General features: G+C 35.7%; 1 protein-coding gene across 3 annotated transcripts; it reads left to right on the top strand.

The window, feature by feature from the left end:
- The first annotated feature begins 1,736 nt into the window (after nucleotides 1–1,736).
- LOC121375445 lies at nucleotides 1,737–23,327 on the top strand. Of its 3 annotated transcripts, none has more exons than XM_041502907.1 (9): nucleotides 1,737–1,816; nucleotides 5,215–5,307; nucleotides 10,361–10,449; nucleotides 12,611–12,735; nucleotides 14,610–14,753; nucleotides 15,718–15,859; nucleotides 17,937–18,829; nucleotides 19,506–19,591; nucleotides 20,533–23,327. In XM_041502907.1, the coding sequence occupies exons 2-8, from the start codon at nucleotides 5,233–5,235 to the stop codon at nucleotides 19,550–19,552; spliced, it is 1,515 nt and encodes a 504-aa protein (XP_041358841.1). In that variant the 5' UTR covers nucleotides 1,737–1,816; nucleotides 5,215–5,232; the 3' UTR covers nucleotides 19,553–19,591; nucleotides 20,533–23,327. The 3 variants fall into 3 exon arrangements, with proteins under 3 accessions (XP_041358841.1, XP_041358839.1, XP_041358840.1); XM_041502905.1 differs by having other exon boundaries at nucleotides 20,555–23,327; XM_041502906.1 differs by having other exon boundaries at nucleotides 1,789–1,806; nucleotides 20,555–23,327.
- The last annotated feature ends 1,537 nt before the right edge of the window (nucleotides 23,328–24,864 follow it).

Raw genomic sequence — 24,864 nt, forward strand, 5'->3', positions numbered from 1 at the left:
TAGATGTTTATAAATTTCCAAAAGATACCGAATATGTGCTGTATTTGCCAATTAAGAGAATCACAAAGGAAGTAAGGTGGAAATACAGCCTTGCCATTTTGAACACCATCTTGAATTCCCGAATTAGTTTTTCGTGGATTTGCAAGAACTATTGATACATATATATTATAATAGATACAGAATGTGATAACACACACACATACACACACACACCCACACACGCATACAGGCACACAGACACAGGCACACACACACACACACACACACATACACACACACGTGTGTTATATTTGTGTGTGTGCGTGTATGTGTGTATTATATTATATATACATTTGTGTATGTGTATGTATGTGTGTGTGCGCGCGATGGCGACGATTTTAAAATATTTGTTCAAGGGGAGCAACTGACCCCCGCGGCCAGCTAATTAACATAAACTATCTGTAATTAGGTCTAGTACACTTATGACACATTGACAGACGTAGACCAACACATATAACGATTTAAAGGAATGCTAAAGCAAGGCTTTTGGACTGGTATGCATATTCAACGATACATAATGCACATTATTGCTTAATATCAACAAGTATAATCGTATAGTTAATTAATAAAACGGTTAAATGTGACGGCTATTATATATAACGGGCGCAGCCATTTTGTACCATCCCAGTGAATACGCCCTCTGGCGAGCTGGTGGTTACGTAATACCTAACGTGTCACGTCAGGAATTAGTCTTCGAAATGAAGAAACAAAACATACCTGATTTTTGCGGATGCATCGCAATGTTCTGTAATAATTTTCATCCCAGTAACACAGCGACGTGTATATGTGGTTTATTTTTTCAATACAAAATAAACCACCATTGTCAGTGTTGAAATAATTGTATTATATTTTGTATACAAATTAACCCACGTACTGAAATAATAGTCGGAGTGTTTTTTTGGTTAATTGGTATTTTCTTTCCGTAGCCTGTACCTGTGGTTCTTGATTGGCAGGTGTATATTTAGACGGTCCCCAGACACTGTGTCTAGACACACTAAACAGACGTGCCTCTTTTATTAAGATCACAGGGTATTGTGTGATAACCTCAAATCGTAATGGACTTTACCAGCCGTCTTGATTTATTACTGTAAGTAATTCTGTAAAAGACTTGATTAAGTAGACTTTCCCATCTAAAATCACAAAACTGACCAATTACGTAGTCCCAAAGAAAAGAAAATTATCACTTGGGTATCGTTGGTGGTCGTTTTTGCTCGAACGTATCCTACCCCCCCCCCCCCCCCAAAAAAAAAAAAATATATAAAAAATAATAATAAAATAAATAAATAAATAATAATAAAAAAAATACCGTACATATTGTGGCAGAAATGTGGCACCATTAAGCAAAGAAATCCCGCGCTTTACCTAAACAAAACACAACAACAATAAACAAACAAAACAACGATACGACGAAACAAGCCCCCGAAAAAAGAAAGAAAAAAAAGTACAAATAAAAAGTAATGAATATGGCAGAAATGTGCCACCATATTCATTAAGCAAAGAAATGCCGCGCTTTATTCAAATGGCCTCTTCGCTTTTAATACAATCGGAACTCCTCGTACATTTCTACGAAATATAAACTACATCTAGCGTAGCGGAATGTGACGAGATGTTCCGATTGAATAGTGATGCTGACGAAAAGGCCGTAAATGGCCGAAATATTCCGAATGAATATATCGAAATGTGCCGAAGAATTCAACTGATGAAAGAGATGATTTGCCGAGGACTGGCAGTAGGCTGAGTAGCCTGTTCAGCAAATAGTTAATCATGGTTTGTGTGGGTATGTTTTTTTATTTTTATTTTATTTTATATGCATAACATTGCTGACAATTTTTCATTTCATGTATTAAATGAGTGCATGAACTATCTAAACTATGAATATATGCATTGAAAATGCTGCGTTGTCAAAATTAAGGTGCACCATTTGTGACATGAACTTTCCAAAAACAAAACTTAAGTGTTTCATTCCCAGTCTGGAGCTCCACGCGGTAAGACGTGTTTGTTTCGCGTGTGCACACTGCACGTGCTTTCGTGTGCTCGGCTTGGGGGTCCTTCATTTCGTTGTTTTTGTCAGCGAAATGAAGTTTTGTACTGGGATGTATGCGGTCATTGGAACTGTTTGAACGCTGTAACGCTTCTCGTTTCGACAGCCTGCACCACCAGGTTGGATTCTTCTTTAGCGAGATTCCTTGCCTCCACGTCATTTCTCCGTCTGACTGTCGACTTGGTTTTTTCCGTGAATCGTATGACGGCCATTCTGCAGAACGCCACGGTTGTTCGCGTTTAGTCTCTACATGTCCGAGCCTGTCCTAGCAGCACTGGAAGATTGACCGCCCCACTCTAAGAAGAAATAGGAAGCAGGGTCGGCCCCTACTACTCTTTTTCTAGACTTTACCTTGCTTTATAGTGATACCATCTCGTATCCTCCGGAGTCGGGCCCATCCGCACCACTATACCAAACCATGACGACTGGACTATACCCTAGTCTGATACTCTCTCTCGTTCAGACGGATCCGGCTTCTCAAGATCTGTCTTTCAGCACAGCACTACACCTTCAACGTCTATCGACTGTCAATCTAGGGGTTTTCTTGACGGGATGCAACCCATCTCGTCCCTTTAAGCTGTGCACCCAAACGGTCTTAACGAGGCCACTCGCGTGGACATATCGATCGGACTTTAAACTTTTAGATCTGCGTTCAAAATTTTATGTCAAAATTACTTCTTTATTTTTAAATATTATTAAATAGTCCGATCCTCTCTTCTTTCTCTTATTTAATTTTGGACTGTCCTTCTAAAATGCTCCAAATTATATAAATATTCGGCCGAGCAGTCAATTCTTTTTATTTTTGGCTTGTAACCTTTTTTTTTTTTTTATTTATTCTATTAACTTTTTTACTAATTGCTATTTTCAAAATTCTGCCCATTTTCACACACACACACACTAGTTATCATCATCATCATCATCCTGTGAAATGTTTTGATAAAACACTTAATGATGATGATGATGATAACTAGTTTAACGTGCCCATATACCACTAGGGTTTCGAACACGCCCATCCCGAGTCCGACCTCCGATAAGATTGGTGGCCTGACTCGGGATGGAGGGGGGTGGGGGGGTTGGTGAAAATGGGCAGAATTTTGAAAATAGCAATTAGTAAAAAAGTTAATAGAATAAATAAAAAAAATAAAAAGGTTACAAGCCAAAAATAAAAAGAATTGACTGCTCGGCCGAATATTTATATAATTTGGAGCATTTTAGAAGGACAGTCCAAAATTAAATAAGAGAAAGAAGAGAGGATCGGACTATTTAATAATATTTAAAAATAAAAAAGTAATTTTGACATAAAATTTTGAACGCAGATCTAAAAGTTTAAAGTCTGATCGATATGTCCCCGCGAGTGGCCTCGTTAAGGCCGTTTGGGTGCACAGCTTAAAGGGACGAGATGGGTTGCATCCCGTCAAGAAAACCCCTAGATTGACAGTCGATAGAGTTGAAGGTGTAGTGCTGTGCTGAAATACAGATCTTGAGAAGCCAGATCCGTCTGAACGAGAGAGAGTATCAGACTAGGGTATAGTCCAGACGTCATGGTTTGGTATAGTGGTGTGGACGGGCCCCACTCCGGAGGATACGAGATGGTATCACTATAAAGCAAGGTAAAGTCTAGAAAAAGACTAGTAGGGGCCGACCCCGCTTCCTATTTCTTCTTAGAGTGGGGCGGTCAATCTTCCAGTGCTGCTAGGACAGGCTCGGACATGTAGAGACTAAACGCGAACAACCGTGGTGTTCTGCAGAATGGCCGTCATACGAGTCACGAAAAAAACCAAGTCGACAGTCAGACGGAGAAATGACGTGGAGGCAAGGAATCTCGCTAAAAAAGAATCCAACCTGGTGGTGCAGGCTGTTGAAACGAGAAGCGTTCCAGCGTTCAATCAGTTCCAATGGCCGCATACATCCCAGTACAAAACTTCATTTCGCTGACAAAAACAACGAAATGAAGAACCCCCAAGTCGAGCACACGAAAGCATGTGCAGTGTGCACACGCGAAACAAACACGTCTTACCGCGTGGAGCTCCAGACTGGGAATGATTTCACAGGAAACGAGGTGTGGTGGTCCATAAATGCCATAATAATAATACATACATGTTAAAAATAACCCTATTAAAATAATTTTTAACACCATTGTCACATCTAAACCATATAGCCTAGTAGCAATATTGTCACTATTTGTACATTGATAGAGTGGCGTAAATTCGACAGCCCTTCAGGTGTTTTTGTTTGCTGATTATTATTACTATAAAATTTAAAGAATATTTTATTAGCCAAAAACTAAATTTTGTAGCCACTCTGTATAAAAAATACCAATTGGCTAATTTGACATTTGTACAGGGTAAGCTCTGAACTTAACTCACTCATAAATATGGCAAATAAATTTTTAATAAAGTTAAACAATCATGTAACATGATCCAAAAATGTTAACTGTTAATATTGGTCGTTGAGGACTGCATTTTTAATATGCCTTAAAAATATTTAATTTTACGATTATCATAATTATATTATTATAAATGCATGTTTTGTTAATTTAATTTCTGTTGCAAGATGATGAGAATTTTGAGGTCTGCCTGGCTAAACAGAATGGCCCTAAAGTCTAAATGAAATTTTGAACAAATATGATAAATTACCCACCTACCTTTAATTTACCATTATATTTTACCTACATTTTCAATTTTTTTCCAGTCAGAAATCTTGAAACAAAAGCCCAGAACAGTGACACAGATTCCATGTGCAAGATTGTAACCATTTCACATCTAGGAAAAAAAGTATAATTTTTTTTGCTGTCTGCCATGTTACTTTTTTATAAATATTACATCATCACGATTGCTTTTTAGTCATACCACCACCCGTCTGGAACAGTTCTGTAAGAAAGCAAAATGGCAGTCTGAGTCCGTAAAAATTTAAAGTTTATCGATATAGATGTCATGGTTATCATCTACATGTAGTATGTGGAATCTGTGTCGCTATATATCATTTTTTTTTCTTTCTCACAATTTCTGTCTTGACACTAACAGTAATTAAAAGTAGAAGAGTAATTTATCGTAATTGTTAACAATATGTTCTTCAGATGTTACACAAGTAACAAGGTTTTAACATAATTACTTTTTGTTTTGTCTGCATTTCAGATCAGTTGATAGACTAATATGTCTGTGGCCAATAATAAAAGACGCCATCTGTTTTCAGTATTTGTAGGTCATCTAGCAAAGGATGTTACAAAGGTATAAAATATTTTTCTAACTAGTCACTCTTACTGTTTAAAACTAAAATTTATTATTCAAATACAAGCTTTTGCTATTTGAACAATATAACATACATGACTACAGGGAACATTTGGTTCAGTATTGCATCATGATTCATTATGCAAGTTTTAGAGATCGCTACACAATTTTAAAACATTAAACAGTTGTTACTAATCAATTTTCAGTAAAGTAGAAATATTGCTAATTATAAAGATTTTGAAAACAAAATGTTCCCTGGACATTTAATTTAACCGCAAAAATTACATTTAGGCAAATAATTACTGAGAGAGAAAGAAGAGGACAAATTTAACACTACATTTACTCACAATGCTTGTACTACCAATATGACAAAATAATAAACGCAAAACACAACCAACTGCTATGAAACATATCTCTTAATGAGTGTGACATAAGATGAAAATTAACAGGAAACTACACTTCAACCAGTGTTCTTTAAATAATGGGTTTACAGGAAACAATTTTTGCCAGCTATTACTGCTGCCTATGTTGCGTTGTTACAAACACTTCACTGAATTCAGGAGAAAATCTTCTTACTTATTTTCAAACAGCCTTCTACTTTTTAAAGATAATTAACGTACAAGACTCTAAATTCATTTGATACAAGTTTAATAAAAATTTTAATGTGGAAGCAAATGTTAGAAGTTCAGAAGCAGTTTTATTAAGGAGACTCCTTATTAGACTTGTAGTGTAACTTTTTATATGCCTGTCTATGATGGGTCGTATTATGGTATGGCGTTGTCCATCCATCAGTCTGTACGTACGTCCGTCTGTTAACTTTTTCTTGTCCGGACCATATCTTGCATACAAATGCATACAGGACCATCAAACAAAATACGTAGGAACAACTTGGGATGGCGGTGTGTCGCATATTATTACTAGGTCACTGTGACCTACTTTTCATGGTCTGCTGCACATAACAGTTAATCCTTGTCTGGACCATATCTTGCATACAGGACCATCAAACCTCACATATAGGAACAACTTGGGATGGCGGTGTGTCGCATACTATTACTAGATCACTGTGATACAAGTAATGGGCGTATCATGTACCTCACCGGTACTCTTGTTTCAAAAGCAATGCACAAAACTTGAAAGAAATGCATACAAAAAGTTACGGTTTATTTTATCACTCCTGTAAAAAAATTTATTATTTGTGTTTTTAATTTAACCGCATAAATTACATTTAGGCAAATAATTACTGAGAGAGAAAGAAGAGGACAAATTTAACACTACATTTACTCACAATGCTTGTACTACCAATATGACAAAATAATAAACGCAAAACACAACCAACTGCTATGAAACAAATAACAAAGTTTGTTTCGTTATTGTTCCAAAATAGAATTTGGACAATATGCTTTTTACTCAGTACTGCTTTCTATTTTTAACTGGCCCCCAAAAATAAGGGACACTGTTTTGTTTCGTAAACTTCCGATAAATAAGTCTAATAGCTTTTTCAGTACTGGTGTACAAGAACAAAACAGCTGAGACATTTTTAACGACCAGTGTTTAAACATTGACACACAAAAAAATCACTGCATCATTCATTAGCTGAATCTTTTAGAAAGGGAGGCTATTAAAGTTAAAGTAAAGTAAAGTTTGTTTTTTATTTAACGATGCCACTAGAGCACATTGATTTTTTTTATCTTATCATCGGCTATTGGACATCAAACATATGGTCATTCTGACACTTTTTTTTAGAGGAAACCCGCTGTTGCCACATAGACTACTCGTTTATGACAGGCAGCAAGGGATTTTTTATTTGCGCTTCCCACAGGCAGGATAGCACAAACTATGGCCTTTTTTGAACCAGTTATGGATCACTGGTCGGTGCAAGTGGTTTACACCTACCCATTGAGCCTTGCGGAGCACTCACTCAGGGTTTGGAGTCGGCATCTGGATTAAAAATCCCATGCCTCGACTGGGAACCGAACCCAGTACCTACCAGCCTGTAGAATGATGGCCTAACCATGATGTTACTGAGGCCGGTCGGGAGACTATTAAAGCCGCACACCCTAGTTCCATCCAGCGAAAATAAATTATAATTTGGTTAATCTACACACCTGTAACACACTTAGATCACGTTTTTATCTAATGGAGTGAAAAAGCAGGTTTTATATCGATAAATACCATGGGAATCCCCATGTCCCAATTGCTTGAAATAATTTTGAAAGTTAGTATTCTGATGTCACCGGTAGATGTCGCTCGAAGCACAACAATGCCTACGTCACGACAAATTTCACAGAGTGCGCACAGACTTGGGGTGCGTTCTTTTCACCTCTCCTGGACATGTTCCAACTGTTCTGTCCTGGTTGTATCCCGTCTCCAGATATCGTAAGACTTAGCAAAATTATTGGTTTTAAGGGTTTGTAACGTTTTGTATTGAGACACTTACTTGTCTGAACTTTATTGTTACTGAAAATGTTCACGAACTGTGAAGAAAAATCTCACAAATGAACAACAACAAATCGGATGTTGATTGCGCGAACCGTGCACGAGAAAACAAACCGAACCAAAATGATAACGGTCACGTGGTATACCAACATCTGTGACGTTTACACAGGAAGATTCCCTCTAAAAATAGATTGGACCTCGCTTGCTTAATGTTTTTTCTCTCGACAGCACGTCTTGTGAAAAAATGCAAAAAATGCATTTCGTGGTTTTACAAACATCAGGATTACCAAAAAGCACTTCAGGTGAATGGAAATGTGTATTCTAAATAATAAAATGTAAGTAAAGTGCAATTTTATTTGTGAAAAATGGGGTTTAATAGCGAAAAACAATGCCGTAATGGTTAACAAATAGCCGTAACTAGGGTGTGTCCCTTTAAATGTAACGCTATAAGACTACTACCGTATATCTTCGCCTGTAAATCAACCCTGCCTAAGTCGATTCCCTAATTTCAAACCCTGAAAATATATTTTTTTATTGACCCGTTTATAAGTGAACTCATAAAAAAAATTACCAATAAATATTAAAGTATTTCTTACTTTCAGCAAATAAGAATCATAAATGGCTTGTATATATACTTCATTTGAACAAAAGAAAATTATTTTTGAAACATCGGTGTTCTACATTTTCAGTATTCTATTTCCAAACAAATCTCATTACACATAGCATCAAAAGGGAATATGTCATGTTCTTAATAGATGGTGAAAACTGACTGTTACCGTACAGCATTGTACAGCATGGCTTTGTGTATAATTTATGACTTTATTTATCAACAGTTTGATATGATATCTAGTGTGAAACTGGAAGTTGGCATTCATTTATTTCATTTCAACTTATTTTCGTGCTTGTATCCAATTAAGGTTCAAGCACACTGTCATGGGCACGCACCTCAGCTATACGGGCTGTCTGTCCAGGACAGTCTATTAGTGGTTAATGAGAAAGAAGAGAGTGTAGTGGTCTTACACCTACCCATTGAGTCTTTAAAACTCGCTCTGGGTGGGAACCGGTACCGGGCTGTGAACCCAGTACCTACCAGCCTTATATCCAGTGGCTTAACCATGACACAACTGAGGTCGGTTGGCATTCAGGTTGAATGCATCAGCAACAGTATAAAGAAAGATAACTTTGTTGTCAAAAATATACTGGTTTTTACACCAAAATTGCTTTCTTTCTGTTAAAATCAGTCTACGCTATTTTTAGTGAAAGCTGATTTCTGGTAATATTCATGAATCTAATCAAGAATGTTTTGGAGTACATATTTTGCACAAAAGATTGTTTGAACAATGATTAATTCCAGTGACGCGATTTCAGAATAAACAGAAGCAACAGATACTTAGCATTCAAGTGTTGTATGTTCAAGGTACCTACATGTACATACATGTAACAGTAGTAGTGAATTCAGTGTATCTTTAATTATAATTTAAGATATCAGTGTTTTTGAACTCTTCTAAAACGAAGTTCAAATGTGATTGGAAGACCAGAAACAATGGATACACCCCTGACAAAGACTGCATAAACCAGTTAGACAGGAAAGAACAAACCATAATTTTCTGTCTGCGAACTGAAAAAACACCTGAAAAAGATGGGTCTCGCGGATACTGCCCAATGTGAATGTGGTGCTGAAGAGCAAACGCCAGAACACATCCTACAAAACTGCCCACACCTGGAAGAGAACCATCAGAAAGTATGGGCACAAGACACGCCCCTCAATATCAAACTCTGGGGACTTCTCGATGACCTCCGGAAGACGTCACATTTCGTCATCACATCCGGATTATTGATCTAATACGGCCAAATCTTGATTGAACGCAGAAGAAGAAGTGTTTTTGCCAGCAAGAAATTTTTGGGTATGGCGCTGTGGAATTGAATGCAACCACAATCACAACTGGGGGGGGTGGGGGTATTGGGGGCCTCCCCCAGAAAGAAAATGTGATAAGTTTAGGGTAAGTCTTAAAAACATACAGTTATGATAAGAGTAATTAATTTTGTCAAAAAGTTAACTTTAACAAAAAAATTAGCCAAATTATTTAGGTATTTCGCCATACCCATTTTACCCTCTGGCAGAAACCCTGGATATCTACATGATCATAATATGATCAGAATACACTATTATGTTACATATGACATATGTAATGTTACATACTTATAGGATATTAAATGAGCTTCCATTTCGTATCATGTTTATGTCCCGAGTGAAATAATTTTCAATTGTCACAAGCTTTAGCGAGTGACAATGAAAATTATTTCACGAGGGACATAAACATGATCCGAAATTGTAGCGAGTTTAATATCCTATTTATTACCCATAGTCTGTCTTAATTTATATCACTCATCTCGTTTCGTTGACGTTCCTGTAAGGTTGTGTGCCTATTGATGACGTCAAAAGTGTCACGTCCCATTTGGCGTTCTAGTGGGATGTATCACTTTGATATGTACCAAGATATTTTTTACCATATGGGTAATAATAGTGTATTCTGATTTCAAGGTATATTCATGTACCTACATGTAACAATCTGTGTGACTCGTTAATCATAATATTCATTTTGTGTGTTTTTTACAGACTGATTTGTTTAAACTGTTTAGTGAGTGTGGAGAACCCTATGATATCTATGTATCTGATAATGAAGATTCTTCTCCCTACAAATATGGGTAAGACATCAAGATTAACTTGTATCCCACTTGTAACAGGTAACTAAATGCTATGGTATGTACTGGCCTGCCTATAAAGAAAAGTGCATATAAAAATCCTTATACATTCTGTCTCTCTGTCTGTCTTCTGTTTATCTATTTCTCTCTGAACTAAGTTTTGAACTAAGTGCATGTTAGACATGAAATAGCCACAATTTAATATGTGCTGAGGTCTCGTAATAAATCTTTCTTTCCGTCGGTGACATGATCATGACTACCACATTGATGGCACCAATCCTGTTAGGCTTCTTTTTATACACAAGGATGAACCCCCAGGGCAGTTTTTATGTAGGGTTGCAGTGTCTGTTCCAGTTCAGAACCCGGTGTTAAGCCTAGATCACACTATGCGACGTGATGTAACTCAACTGTTGAATTGTATAGTGTGTACCAGGGGTGGGGAAAAGCCACTTTGTTTCCGATCTGGGACTGATTCTCGATCTCCGAGACCCATATTATGTTTTAAAAATATATGTTTACTGGTTCGACTTCTGTCATTCTTGTCATGTGTCCGTTTTTATTATTGGAAAAAAACAAATTTGTGCTGCATCTGCGCATGTTTATTTGTCTACATCAGTAAACTGATGTGCATTTTGATTCTCAAGACTTGAGCCAGACCCAAATTTAATAAAAAGTGGTCACTAGGCTAGACATTCGTTCAAAGCCTCTGAGCCAGTCACAAGATTAAACAGCCGTTAACAATAATATCATTCTTGGTGAGAAATGTATCAAAGTATTACACTCTAATTAAAACAAAGGACCCAAAGTTAGTTACAATCATTATCCTATCTCAGTGGAAGTGTCATTGCAATCAACACCTGTGTATGGAGCCTTGTTATGTCGGGGTCGAATGTCAAGAGTTTGACAGAATTTCAAGAGGCCTTTGTGAAATAAACACTGCTTTAAAATAACATAAAATGTACTGAAATAATCTATAAATGTATTTAATGTGGACTGTTCAATGTAGTGTATCTAATAATTATAAAGGTCTTGAAAATTATAGTTTCAACCTTCTTTTTTTTTTGAGTCAGTAGAGGTCGTGACATAGTAATCGTTTTAACTTTAGTCTAAACACGTGCTAGACCAAGCTGTCAAAAGCCCGAACTGTGTCATACCTGCTCCTTGTGAGTGTTTTGTACAACAAATTGAATTGAAATTACAGAATACTTTATATACATATATTGGAGTTAAAATTCATAACTTATATTCATTTTCTTCTTTATTTATTCCATTAGGCTAAATGTATACAATTGGATTTTTTTTTTGCCGATGTGATCAAACGTTTGTTCTTTTCTCCATGTTTTGATGTATGTTGTTCTCTTCGTGATTCAAGATAAAAACATACAAACGGCGAAACGCCATCGTGATGATCATTTGTTTTAAACTGGCAAATATCACCTTTTATATGTTAGTTTAAACATCACATGGGACTGATTGACAATTTTATTCCCCCCACCTCTGATATCTATTATTGAAAAACAGTAAGTGAATGGATTGTGGCTCATGAAACATCCTTCCATCTATTCATCTGTTCATCCATTCATCCATCCATCCACCCAGTAATCCAACCATCCACACATCTACCCACCCAGTAATCCATCCATCCACCCAGTAATCCATCCATCCATCCATCCACCCAGTAATCCATCCATCCACACATCTACCAACCCAGTAATCCATCCATCCAGTAATCCATCTATCCATCTAGTAATCCATCCATCCATGCAGTAATCCATCCATCCATCCAGTAACCCATCCATCCATCCAGTAACCCATCCATCCATTCGCTCCAATTCTCCCTGTGTTTGTAACTGGCATGTTTCACGAAGATCCATGTATACGGACATCAGTCTTTAATTATTTGCCCAATGTCTGGGCAAGTCTGAACTAGTTTATAGTCCTGGTCAATAAAATTAGTTTAATTTACTGCTGTTTTACAATAACAGGTGACAAATTATCTCCCTTTATGAAACTTTCCTGATTGCCTTTAAATTAATATTTTATCATTTGTTTTATAATGGCCACACTAGCATTAAATTTTTTTTTTGTTTTTATTAATTTTACGATTACACAAGTATTATTAACCATTCTAATGGATGTTTTATTAATTAAACATTTCTTTTAGGTTTATTCGATATACAAACCCTGAGTCATGCATGAAAGCGGTGCATGAGCTAAACCAGTGGTCATTTCATGGAAATCTGCTTATTGTTGATCTCGCCAAGGATACAAAAGGACGAATTAAACGAGGTAAAAAAAAACCCACATACATCTGTGAAATCTTCCCAACACATTTCAAGTATGGCATGGCTGTTAAAAAAAAAATATACTGTAAAACATATATTATTCACAGGAGTTTGGAAATTAAAGCTATCTCACAGTTTTCACCGTCCCCGAAATAATTTTTATTGTGTATGTAAATCCATATTCTGATAATAATATTAAATCTAGAAAACATTTAATAATATACTTTTTAGGACTACTTGACCGATAACGTACATGTGTATAAGTAGTTGAATCACATGTTTTTAGTCCGCAGTGACCATATGATGCATGTGAAGTAAGTAAATATAATCCCAGATGTAGTTTAGTCAAAAGTGAAATATTTGTTTTGTTTAATGACACCACTAGAGCACATTGATTTATAAATCATCGGAATGAGAAATAGCTCAATGGCCTCACTGATGGGCATCGATCCAAAACCGACCGTGCATCAAGCGAGCGCTTTACTACTGGACTATGTCCTGCCTCATAAAAGTGAAATAAAGACAACATTTATGATAGTTTTAATGTTTAAATGCAAGTTGTTAAAATGTCTTATATGGATGATCATACATAAATTCTCAAAAGCCTTTTGACTGGCCACAGGAAAATGGGACAATGTACTAAATGTTTTCCTATTTCTATATTAGAATGACATACCAAGCTCATTCTTTGTTTATTTGGCTATTTTTCATTCTAGCCAGTACACCACGACCGGTATATCAAAGGCCGTGGTATGTGCTATCCAGTCTGGGATGGTACATAAAAAAAAGATCCTTTGCTGCTAATGGTAAAATGTAGTGGGTTTCCTTTCTAAGGCTGTCACAATGATCATGTTTGACATCCAATAGCCGATGATCAATAAATCAATGTGCTCTAGTTGTGTTGTTAAACAAAACAAACTTCAAACAAAACAAACTCTTAATCTTTGTTTACTCTACTAGCTGTTCTTCAAATGTGTTGTATTTTTTAAAATTGATTGTGTTGGTAATATATTCTCATTGTGTAATTTTAATGTTATTCTTTTTTCCACTAATGATATGTTTTTTCATCTGACAACAACCTTTAAAGGTCTCACACTAAAATTTTGTTTTCAAATATACTTGTCAACCAACCGAATGTTAAATTAAACACTAAGATGGGAACAAAACTATTTTAGAGGGGTACATAACCCATCCTCTAATTAGGTTTTTCCTGTCTCAACCAGTGCCTCCAATGACTGGTACATCAAATGCTGCTGTATGTGCTATCCTGTCTGTGGTGAAGTGCATATATAAAAGATCTCATGCTGCGAATGGGTTTCCTCTGATGACCTCAAAATCATCAAATGTTTGACATCCAATAGCCAAAGATTAATAAATTTGTATGCTCGAGTGGTATCAATAAGGAAAACAAATTTTAACTTTTCTAATTACTAGTTCTGTTCTGTTCAAATGTTAGATGTGAGGGGACGTAGCCCAGTGGTTAAGTGCTCACCTGATGCACGGTCGGTCTAGGATCGATCTCTGTCGCTGGGCCCATGGGCTATTTCTCGTTCCAGCCAGTGCACCAAGACTGGTATATAAAAGGCCATGTTATGTGCTATGTGCCTTCCCCAAATCGCAGAGTTCACCTTTTTTGTAGTAATACATACAACCAAAACATTGGTACTATATTCTCCAGATGCTAAGAAATCGAGTTTGAAGCTATGGAAAAAAACACTTTTTTGTCTCTCCTCTCCACCACGCACAGACACTTGGATATCATTCCTGTGGGCCTGCATAAGAGTATATTCAGGATATTATTCCTTATAGACAGGGACCGTCTTGTTTAAAAGTAATGTTAATGATAACACTATTGATTTTGGATATTGTTTGTTCTAGATGGTGAAAGTAGCCAGAACAAGGATAATTTGTGTTCTGTTAGAGAGACTCCGTCCCCGCGTAACTGCGCTAACTTTAGTGATTTGATGAGGCTTGGTCACCTGAAGGAGACTTTTATAGAAGAGGTTGCTCAAATGAAAACAGGTAAATCACGGTACAGTTTTTCGAACACACCTTCAAAATGTAGAAATGTGCAAAACTAAGCACCCTGTATTGGAAAGATACCCATAGCAATACATATATATGTAAAGATTGCACCAACTTTGTTTGTCAGTGTACCTTTTAAAACTATTTGCATGTGAAAAACAGATTCGCAATATATTATGATTGATTTTGAAGACCGTGAGTGATATACAGTACATAACCAGTTTATCTATAATGCTGGGGGTGGGGGTGGATAATTAAATAAGCATTGTTTGTTATTATTATTTTTTTAATACAAACCTCATTTGATGACATAGTTATGTGTTATATTGCTACATGTTTGTATAATTTCTACCATTTTATTTTCTTATAAATAAAAATATTGAAAAAACAAACAAAAAACAGTAAAATCTGTATAAACTGGATCGCGTTTTAGAATTAGAATTTTCAGGACCATGAAACTTAATCCATTTTAATAGGATTCCTGTTTGTTCAGTGTCCAGTTTTGGCAGGTTTTACTGTAGTTGTTTACTTTTAATAGGTTACTTATGACAGTTTCAATCTATTTGTATACATTAATAACTAAAATAAACCTGTATGTGATATGACTTTTACACTATATGTATATTTTAATTTCCTAATATTCTTTATTACCCATATGGTTAAAATTATGTTGGTTGATATCAAAGTGTTGTGTGTCGCTAGAACCTAAACAATGTTTGACACACTCTGACAATACCAGTCAAACGAGTTCATAGATATAAATTAAAATCAATTCTGGGTAATAAATAGGATATTAAACCCGCTACCATTTCGTATTATGAAATAATTTTCATTGTCACTCGCTAAAGCCAGTGATAATTATTTATTTTTTAAATTTGACTTAAGACATGGAAGCTCGCTTAATATCCTATAAATATTATTCAATATTGTTGAGCCATAGTAATACAATTAATTATTTCAGAAAGTCAAGCTCAGGGGACCAAACTGACTCAGCTCCTTGATGATATTTGCGAAACTAAAAGTGGATTTGCTAACACGTTTGAAGGTCAGCTCATAGATGATGATGTGGACCTGAAACATATAGGGCAGAAACTTCTCAGCGAGTATGTTATATATATACTGATGGAAAGAAATAAGGGAATACATGGTATTGGAGACACAATTTAATTCACTTCTAGAGTAGTTATGTCTGTATAAAATACAGAGATGCAATGTATAACTGAATGTCTGTACTGTGGTATTGACTGCCAGTAACACAGTTAACTTCCTGATACTGTGGATGAGGATTTTGGATGTAGTCAATATTTGATGTTACTATTTATATGTTCCCTTATTTCTTTCCATCAGTATATTATTACCCTTTGTACCGTTAAACAATACTAGTAATATTATCATCTGTATAAATAATGCAATATGTTCTTGTTGTTAGTCCATACTGGCTGAAGGGGACTATAGGTTTCGTCTCCACTGTCTGTCTGTCCCACATATAGTTTTCCGTTTTGTTTTTTGTGTTTTGCAATGCCTCATGGTACTGAGCTGGAATTTTGTGTATATCTTTATCATTTACTGTTACAGATGGTGATTTACACTGTTTTCACAGAATTATGACCCATGAACTTAGGAGATAAGAAAATTTGTTGGGGATATGTATTGCTTTAGCAGTACTCTCAGGATGCTTGTTAACCTTGATTATAAATTATACATGAAGCTTGTTAACAAAGTGAGAAATCAGTCCTTGGCTTTTAAAAAACCATGGTGAGTGAAGAATCATGCACCTCAAAATGCTTAGGCGAGTGAAAAATTACTCATCAAAATGCTAAGGCGAGTGAAAACCAAGCATTATTAATTTATGAAGTAATTGGTACATGTGAAAGTAGAAACATATGTTGCAAAAATGTTGGTTGGGCATTGACATTCATGTGGCATTTTTAATTCAACAATGACACAACCAGTCTCCCTCCCTCAACATTTTGTAATACGTCATTTGACCTACGGTACCATTACCAGTTATGAATGGCTCTGACATATATGTCAAGTTAGCATTATGTTATTGATCTAGAATGGTCCCAATGTTGATAAAAAATATACAAACTTGACAAAATCTGTCATTACAAAAGATTTTATTCTAAATGTGGAATGCCATAATAAAAATAATCTAAAAACAATCATACTTTTAGACACCATCATAAATGCAAAACAAGTTTTCAAGTAGACCAGCGTGTGCATGCAGCCAGATTTCCAAGAGTACAAATTATCTAACCCCGATAGCTCTGATTAGTCAATATGCCACAGAGTACTGCGCATCAAATCATGTTCCAGTCACATGGTCTGTGACATTCTAACATACGTATTGAAACAATTTTTTTTTATATAGTTGGCTATGGTCATTGATTACTGTTAATTTATTTTGTACATATATACGTATATAAATAACAGATGTACATTCATTAAGCTCTGGTTGAAATACAAATATTTAAATGTAGTTTATTGTTATATTTTTTTAAAGATAAAAAAAAAAATGGACATAATTTTTTTTTTAAAATTTGTAAACTAGACATATTCCTACATACCTATTATCATTTCATTTCCTTCTTTTTTATTATTCCGTCTACTTTTGAATTGTCTTTGTCTAGATTTCATTTCTTGCCATTTTCGGGACCTCACGTAAGCTTTGTAGGCTAACAGTTGGACTGTTTTTAATTAATAATAAATTATCTAGGCAAAGGAGTTTTGATCGGATTGGTACGTCTTCGAAGATGTCTATTAAACCAGTGTTTTCCGATTTGTATAGCAAAGATAAGTACCAGTCATATATTAAAAGCTTGCATGGATGCTACCGTTCACGTCACATTAATTTTTTTCTGGGGTCTTTCATGTGGTAAAGAGTGGCAATCAATATACACAATTATTTTACGTGCGCTGTTTGTTAAGTGTAATGTGCGTTATTTTTCACACTCGCCAGATTGAAATTACGTGCGTTGTACGAGCGCGATCGCACTCACACACCTTAAAAGGCAAGGTCTAAGAAATCCCTGCTTTACTATTTGAAATAAATAGATACATTAACGTGTTATGCAGTGTTAAAACTCTTATTCTTAATATTCTTTTGTTAGTAGGTCTGTATGGTCATAATAACATCCTTGTCCTCATTTATTATTCCTTCTTTTGTTTTTTGTTCAGTGGACACAACATCAACAATAATGGTGCCTCGGCCAGAGACTTCTTTAGTGCCCTTGGAGACATCATGACCACCATAAACTCATTAGTTGTATCAGGGAAGGACAATTTAGACAGTGCAGTAACCAGTGCAGCACCTTCAGAAGAAAGTCGCTGTGTTCTTCCAGACTCTAGAGCCACTGCCACTTCTGAAGATTCTAAAGTAAATAAAAGACACATGTCGGGCTCCATTTCAAAAGACACTTCTGACCGACACAGTTCTGACTTCTTGTCTAGTGTTGATTCAAAATTCCACATTCCTGCAGCACCCACTCTTTCGTCATCTGTTACAGACAGCAGCGCCGTGTCAAAACTGAAGAGAAAAGATATTTCTGACGATGATTGTTTTCCCATGAGACGACTTAATGATACATGTGGTGTCAAACCTCCTAAAACTGATACAGTTGCTTCTCAGTCTTGTTTGTGTAATGATTCTAGTGTTCACAGACATGTTTTAAATCGGTCTTCAGTCACGAAGCAGACAACTGACTCCCTAATTACAAGTCAGTTAAACGAACCACACAAGTCTTCCAACTCTGGCAAAGTGTTGTCTGGTTTAAAAGATGCCCATTCCATGATGTCCTCTCCGAGATATTTTCCTGCTGGTTATGAAACGACTAATGGTGACTGTGTGAATTCTGATTCCTCGGAATCCGACTGTCAGAACGGAGATTCGGGAGTGGACACAGACTCTCTGCAGAGCTCGTTACGACAGGAGGGGAACAATTGTAACTTCTCTCTGACTGGATCACGAGGTGTCCAGTTGACACCCCAGCACACAGCAAGTCCGTCGAGTGCAGAGTTGAGCAGCCCAGCAGAACAGTCGATCAGCGCCATTGAGTTGTACCTCAAGACAGGTGAATAACTCACAAGTCTTTTTCTTTTCCCCTCCCTTGTTAAAGAGTCATGAAAATCCTGGATAATTGTACCTTTAATTTGGGTTAGGACTTCGAAAAATATTATGTTTCCTGGAACCTAAAAAAAGAAAGTAATTTTTTGTTGTTCTGTGTATTATTATTATTGCTTTTCTGATTTGCTTTTTAATTATATATGATATGTAGGTGAAAAGAGTAAAATTATTAATGTAGTAAAAAGAAAAAGCCCTACCTTACCTAACATTACCGGAAACGAACAACTTTGTTTTCAGTCATAAAAAGTTAGTTTGATATTGATCTTGCATATATAGATTTTTGGGTCACCTCGGTCAAAGTTTACTTCCAAAAATACAATAATCAAGTAGTCTTCATGTATGTAAAGGTTATTAGATGGTTTATCAAAGTTGTGAAGTTGAGTTGTTTGGAGAAATTGCATTTAAACTGTAATTCCTTCACAACGACTAGTCTAAAGGAAGCTTCTTCGACTTGTTGAGAAACAAAATCAATAAATGTTGGTCATTCCCCAGTAAAATGGGTGTTGTGTTCTCCACGAGTGTGGTATTTGACCGTTCAGGCCCATGGGCCTCTTGTATAATGAAAACTTTAATGACGAGTAGTATAAATTTGTATTATTTCAAGCATTAGTTTTGTATTTCAGTTTCAATCGGTCGTGGGAAGCGAAGAAGTTTAGGTTATCCAACTTAGTTCTAGTATCTAGAACAGCAGGCAGTGTTTCAGCATCCAGTAAGTATTTAGATCTTATTTAGATAAATTGATGTACTGGAGGTTGTTCAAAATTATTCTTTTCTCTATTGTTGTACATGTATGTTTGAAACTGATTATAAAATTAATATTGTACACCTCAATGTAAGTTAAAACCATTGTGGGTTTTTTGTGTGGGTTTTTTCCCCCGATTTATTTCTGTTTGTATGATCAAGATGAGACACTGTTGTGAAAATAGTTTGCTCAATATTTTTATCACATCTACAGATGACGGCATTGACATTCATACTCATGAATCACCTAATTTCTAACAAGGGATTCTTTTCCATCCTTCTCTAAGTGCTTGTGCCAATTCTAGTATGGATTTGTGAATCTATTTTGCTCAAGTCAATCTGAAATATATTCAGATAGGTTTAAATCTTTATCAGCAAAACTGAGTGTGCTTAACTGCTGCTGAGATGTAACTATCTTCAGTAGCATGCTCCACATAAAACAAAATTGTCCATGACATGAGAAAAATGTAAACGTCTTGCCGGAAATTATTATTGCTCACCTGCTATTTAAAGATGGAGAGACCTACACACAGGTTAAAATATCTCACAAATCAGGTACTGGTCTTAGGTATCTGAAATCAGCTAATCATTGTTGTCCATATATTGTATGTATATAGAGAATAACTAGTTAATGATGTAGAATATTGGATTTATCCTGTGACTAAGAATGGGAAATTATGCGAGGCTTGGACAGAATAAAGCCAATATTGTACGTAATTAAAGAGTTATTATACTGCAGTCTGTAAAAATTATGGGGAAAAGCTGTTAATCAGCTACATTGTACGATGATCAAAAAGTAATAATCTGCTTTAGTCAGTCATCGTGATTGCAGGATAAATGTGTATAATCCTATTACTCGTGTTGTACAGTTGATGTAAACTAATTGACCGTCATAAACATCTTCTGTAGGTTTTTTCTTTCCTCATTTCAGAAGCATCTTGCTGATTTCTGTAACTTCAGTAGCTCTGAAAGTGTTAACTGCAAACAAGTTCTGGGAAATATAGTATGTGTGCAGAACACAAACCAAGCACGAAGTCTGCTAGGTGTTGCTGAGAAGCCAGATTCTCACTGTGTGGATGGTGGGACCAAAGTTAAAGTTAAAGTTGGTTTTGTTTAACACCACCACTAGGGCACCTAGATTTATTAATCATCGGCTATTGGATGTCAAACATTTGGTCATTTTTACATATAGTCTTAGAGAGGAAACCCATTACATTTTTCCATTAGTAGCAAGGGATCTTTTATATGCACCGTCTCACAGACAGGAGAACACGTATAACGGCCTTTGATATACCAATCCTGGTGTACTGGCTAGTATGAGAAATAGCCCAATGGGCCCACCGATGCGGATCAATCCTAAACCAACCACGCATCAAGTATGCGCTTTACCACTGGGCTATGTCCCACTTCGACCAAGTATAATAGAAAATAGAAATGTATTATTTAACGAACGCAAAACATTTATCTACAGTGATAAGGCATGAAACATATGGTAAAGCGCTTGTCTGAAGTGTTTGGGTCTTAAGGTCAAACCTTGGCAGACTCGTTGACGTTTTTCTTTCACGTCTCAACGACTGGTGTGTTACTATGTTGTGCCCTTGGAAGTGTATTTTAAAGATCCTTGCAATAATGGAAAAATGTAGTGAGTTTCCTCTAAGACTATGTGTCACAGTTAACAAATGATTGACATCAAATAGTTGATGTATACTTATTCAATATGCTCTAGTGGTGTCATTAAACAAAGAACACCTTTATTTTTTTTTTTATACATATATACTGTAGTATAAATGTAACTAGATCTGCACTCTCCTTTTGACACCGAATGACATCTAGAACCAGTGGAAAGATTGTACAAATGAGTCTTTAACAGTTAATTACCCACGTCATTGTATAAATATCAAATGTAGGCAGTCATTTGAACATTTTTAATAATCAGTCTTGTCGGATAATTACCTGAATCAATTTATATCAATGTATGCGAATGATATTTTAAACTGACTTGGGTAATCAACTGTTAAGAAGACTGCAGGTAAGATTTGCTTTGAAATTGCATCTCTATTCACTCTGCAAGTTTCAAAGAATTTTCAAGTGGTTTAGTAACTTTCTATTCAAAATTTAAAAAGCAAAAGCTTCCCTTGATTGAAAAATGTTACAAAGACTAAAAATTTGAACCGTTAACTACATTACATTCCTCAGTTGTTATTGTAACATGTTTCTTACTAATAGCCTCGTTAACGACCGACATTACAATATTAAATGTTTTCTTGTTTACAATATCGGTTTTTGTATATTCAAAATGTTTCCTGTAGTCATAATGTTTGTAATGTCCAGATTGGATTTTATATCTCAATAATTGTTCGTACATACAAAAGAATGTATGTTAAAAAATTAAATAATGTTTGAGCTACTCCATGCATATGGACAAACAAAAACACAATGAAACAGAAAACAATATTCTAAACACAAACTTTCACTTATTTTATTACCCATATGGTTTAAAATATCTTTGTTCATATCAAAGTAATGCATACCACTAGAACCTAAAATGGAACGTAAAACCTCATTGTCATACAATGACGTCATCCTGTTGGTTCAGTGGTATAAATTAAGATTGATAATGAGTAAAAATAGGATATTATTATTAAAACCATTTTGTATCCAGTTTATGTCCCTCGTGAAATAATTTTCATTGTCACTTGTGATAAATTAAAATTATTTCACAATGTCACATAAACATGCTAGAAATGGAAGCTTGTTTAATATTCTATCATTATGTTCATGTACATGACAAAACAGGGCATTACAATTTAAATGTTACACTGTCTTTAATGTTTATGGTTATATTTCAACTTGGTGCTGGTAAATATTACCTTTAATTGTTGAATTTACAAAATAGAAAATTTTTATAAAATGTATTGTTAGTTTTTCATATATTCAATAAGCTGTAGATATTTATCTCCATGTTACCCAAACATTTAAAATAGGTGCCATACTCTAGTTTTGTTATAATTTTAATTATTAGCTGTAAACGTATTGCTTATTAGAATAGTTCTTTAGTTCATTGTGTACTGAGAAAACTGCTGTATTGGTTTTGGATGTGTTTTTTTATTATGTTTTTAGTCTTATAAACATGTTTTTGACATTAACAGATTATCATCAACAGACATTGAAGTAAGTTGAATGATTGTTCAGGTTACCAGGACATTACCACATGTCAAAAAAGTCAAGAACATTACACCAATTTAAAAAAAAAACCCAAATGTACCACAATCTAATATTTGATCAGTTGTATCCTATTTTATTATAGATTACACACAGATGTATCCATACAACAAGTAGTTATATGCACGAATAACTAGGCTTACTTCGATGTCTTCATCAACTGCTGAGAATCAAAATAAAGACTATCTAATCAGCATTTCTTCATTCATAGTATCACTACATCCTGTAGCCTATGTATTGTTTGTGCTGGGCTGTCATTAAAGAATCATTTATTCTTATCATTTGAGTTTACAAGATTAACCAATCACAATACAGAACACACTCACAGTCAGTTTACAATTTACTTGAAATACTTTGTTTACATTTATTTGTAATAACATTTTAAATGTCAAGGTACATAATTATATAAAACAGTTGTTATTTTTAGTCTTGTTCATTCAAAGCATTTGTATTGCTTTTGAAATAAATTAAAATTCTGAATATAATTGGGTTTGTTTTAGTTTATAATCATAGTTTACTATCATAGCTAAAACTTTTGTTTTGTCACTACTGCTAATTCAATACATATAGTATGCATTGATGGTTGTAACTAAATAACAAATATTTTAATACTATGTCCAATTACTTGTATTAGTTGCGAAATTGTAACTACGAGGTGTGATCAAAAAGTTCCAATACTACGCCTCTAAAACAGCAAAAACCGTGCCGGATCTAATTTTGGCCACCATCCCCTTTCGAAGTAGCCACCGTGTGCAGGGATACACAGCTGCCAGCGGTTCTGCTATGCTTAGAATGCCCCCCTGGAAGTCAGCATTCTTTAAGCAAGTCAAGAACCATATGCGATTCATGCTGGATCGCTGCAGGGAGCCAAATCTGGCGAGTAGGGTGGGGAGAGACTGAGAAGCGATGATTATGTTGCTCCGGGTAAAAAACTTGCATGTTTTCAACACTTTGTGAGGGGGTGCATTGTCATGATGGAGTGCCCAATTGCCATCGCGCTACAGTTGAGATCATTTGTGCCGAATGTCCTCCCTCAGATGCCTCAGAACGTCACAGTAGAACTCTGCATTGATAGTATGACCCTGGGGGACGAATTCGTAGTGCACAATCCTGCGAATGTCAAACAACAAACATGCTCTTGGTTGCACTTCTGACCTGTCAGCAACTTCCTTGATGGTGATCCGACAATCCTAATGCACAATTTGTTAAATTTCTTCTACATTTTTGAGGGTTGTGCTCGTGGAAGGTCGCCCTGACCTCTTGCCACGTGGCATACTGAATAACGAAAGTCACTGCTCACTCCTGCTACACGTGCATGGCCATGTCGCGCTCCGTTCGTTCGCAACAGGAACAGTCTCAGAACTTTTTGATCACAGAAACAAACAAAAAAACATTGAAAGGGTTTCATTTTTAAGTAGACTGATCAATATTTTTTGTATGGCAAGGCACTTTGAAATATGTGAAATTGTCGCTGACATAACCAACTATTTAAATTTGGAATGTGAGCAATCTGAGATTATTGGTCTGATTCAAGACTGGAAATATCTGCATTAAATATTTCACATGGCTGCTTGTATAAGTTCTGTGTAGATGTTCCTTGTTGAAGTTACTTGTAGATGTTCCTTGTACAAATGTATATGTTCCTTGTTGAAGTTACTTGTAGATGTTCATTGTACAAATGTAGATGTTCCTTGTTGAAGTTACTTGTAGATGTTCCTTGTACAAATGTAGATGTTCCTTGTTGAAGTTACTTGTAGAAGTTCCTAAGGAATTGTAGATAAAAGTTGTTTCGATCTATCCAGAATTCGAGATTTCAATCTCTGCATGGTTTCTGGGTGTTTCGCTGTTTTTCCCACATTCTCCATCCAAAACGTATGATAGGCCGTTTCCACGGATACTTTGCATACATTCTGAATGGGGCAGCCATTGTGCAACCCCTAACTCTAGGGCCAATCTCAATAGTTGACTACCAGTATTAAAATTTCTGTTTGTTTTTTAATAACAGACTTTCATCTCGGC

Source organism: Gigantopelta aegis, chromosome 6, assembly GCF_016097555.1.
Source record: "Gigantopelta aegis isolate Gae_Host chromosome 6, Gae_host_genome, whole genome shotgun sequence".
NCBI classification, from domain to species: domain Eukaryota; kingdom Metazoa; phylum Mollusca; class Gastropoda; order Neomphalida; family Peltospiridae; genus Gigantopelta; species Gigantopelta aegis.

What these genes read in the sequence shown, in the direction of transcription:
- LOC121375445 (XM_041502907.1), top strand. Translation starts at nt 5,233, where the DNA reads ATGTCTGTGGCCAATAATAAAAGACGCCATCTGTTTTCAGTATTTGTA. An exon ending in TCTTCTCCCTACAAATATGG is followed by an intron (nt 10,450 to 12,610) that starts GTAAGACATCAA and finishes CATTTCTTTTAG; the next exon opens with GTTTATTCGATATACAAACC. An exon ending in AAAAGGACGAATTAAACGAG is followed by an intron (nt 12,736 to 14,609) that starts GTAAAAAAAAAC and finishes TGTTTGTTCTAG; the next exon opens with ATGGTGAAAGTAGCCAGAAC.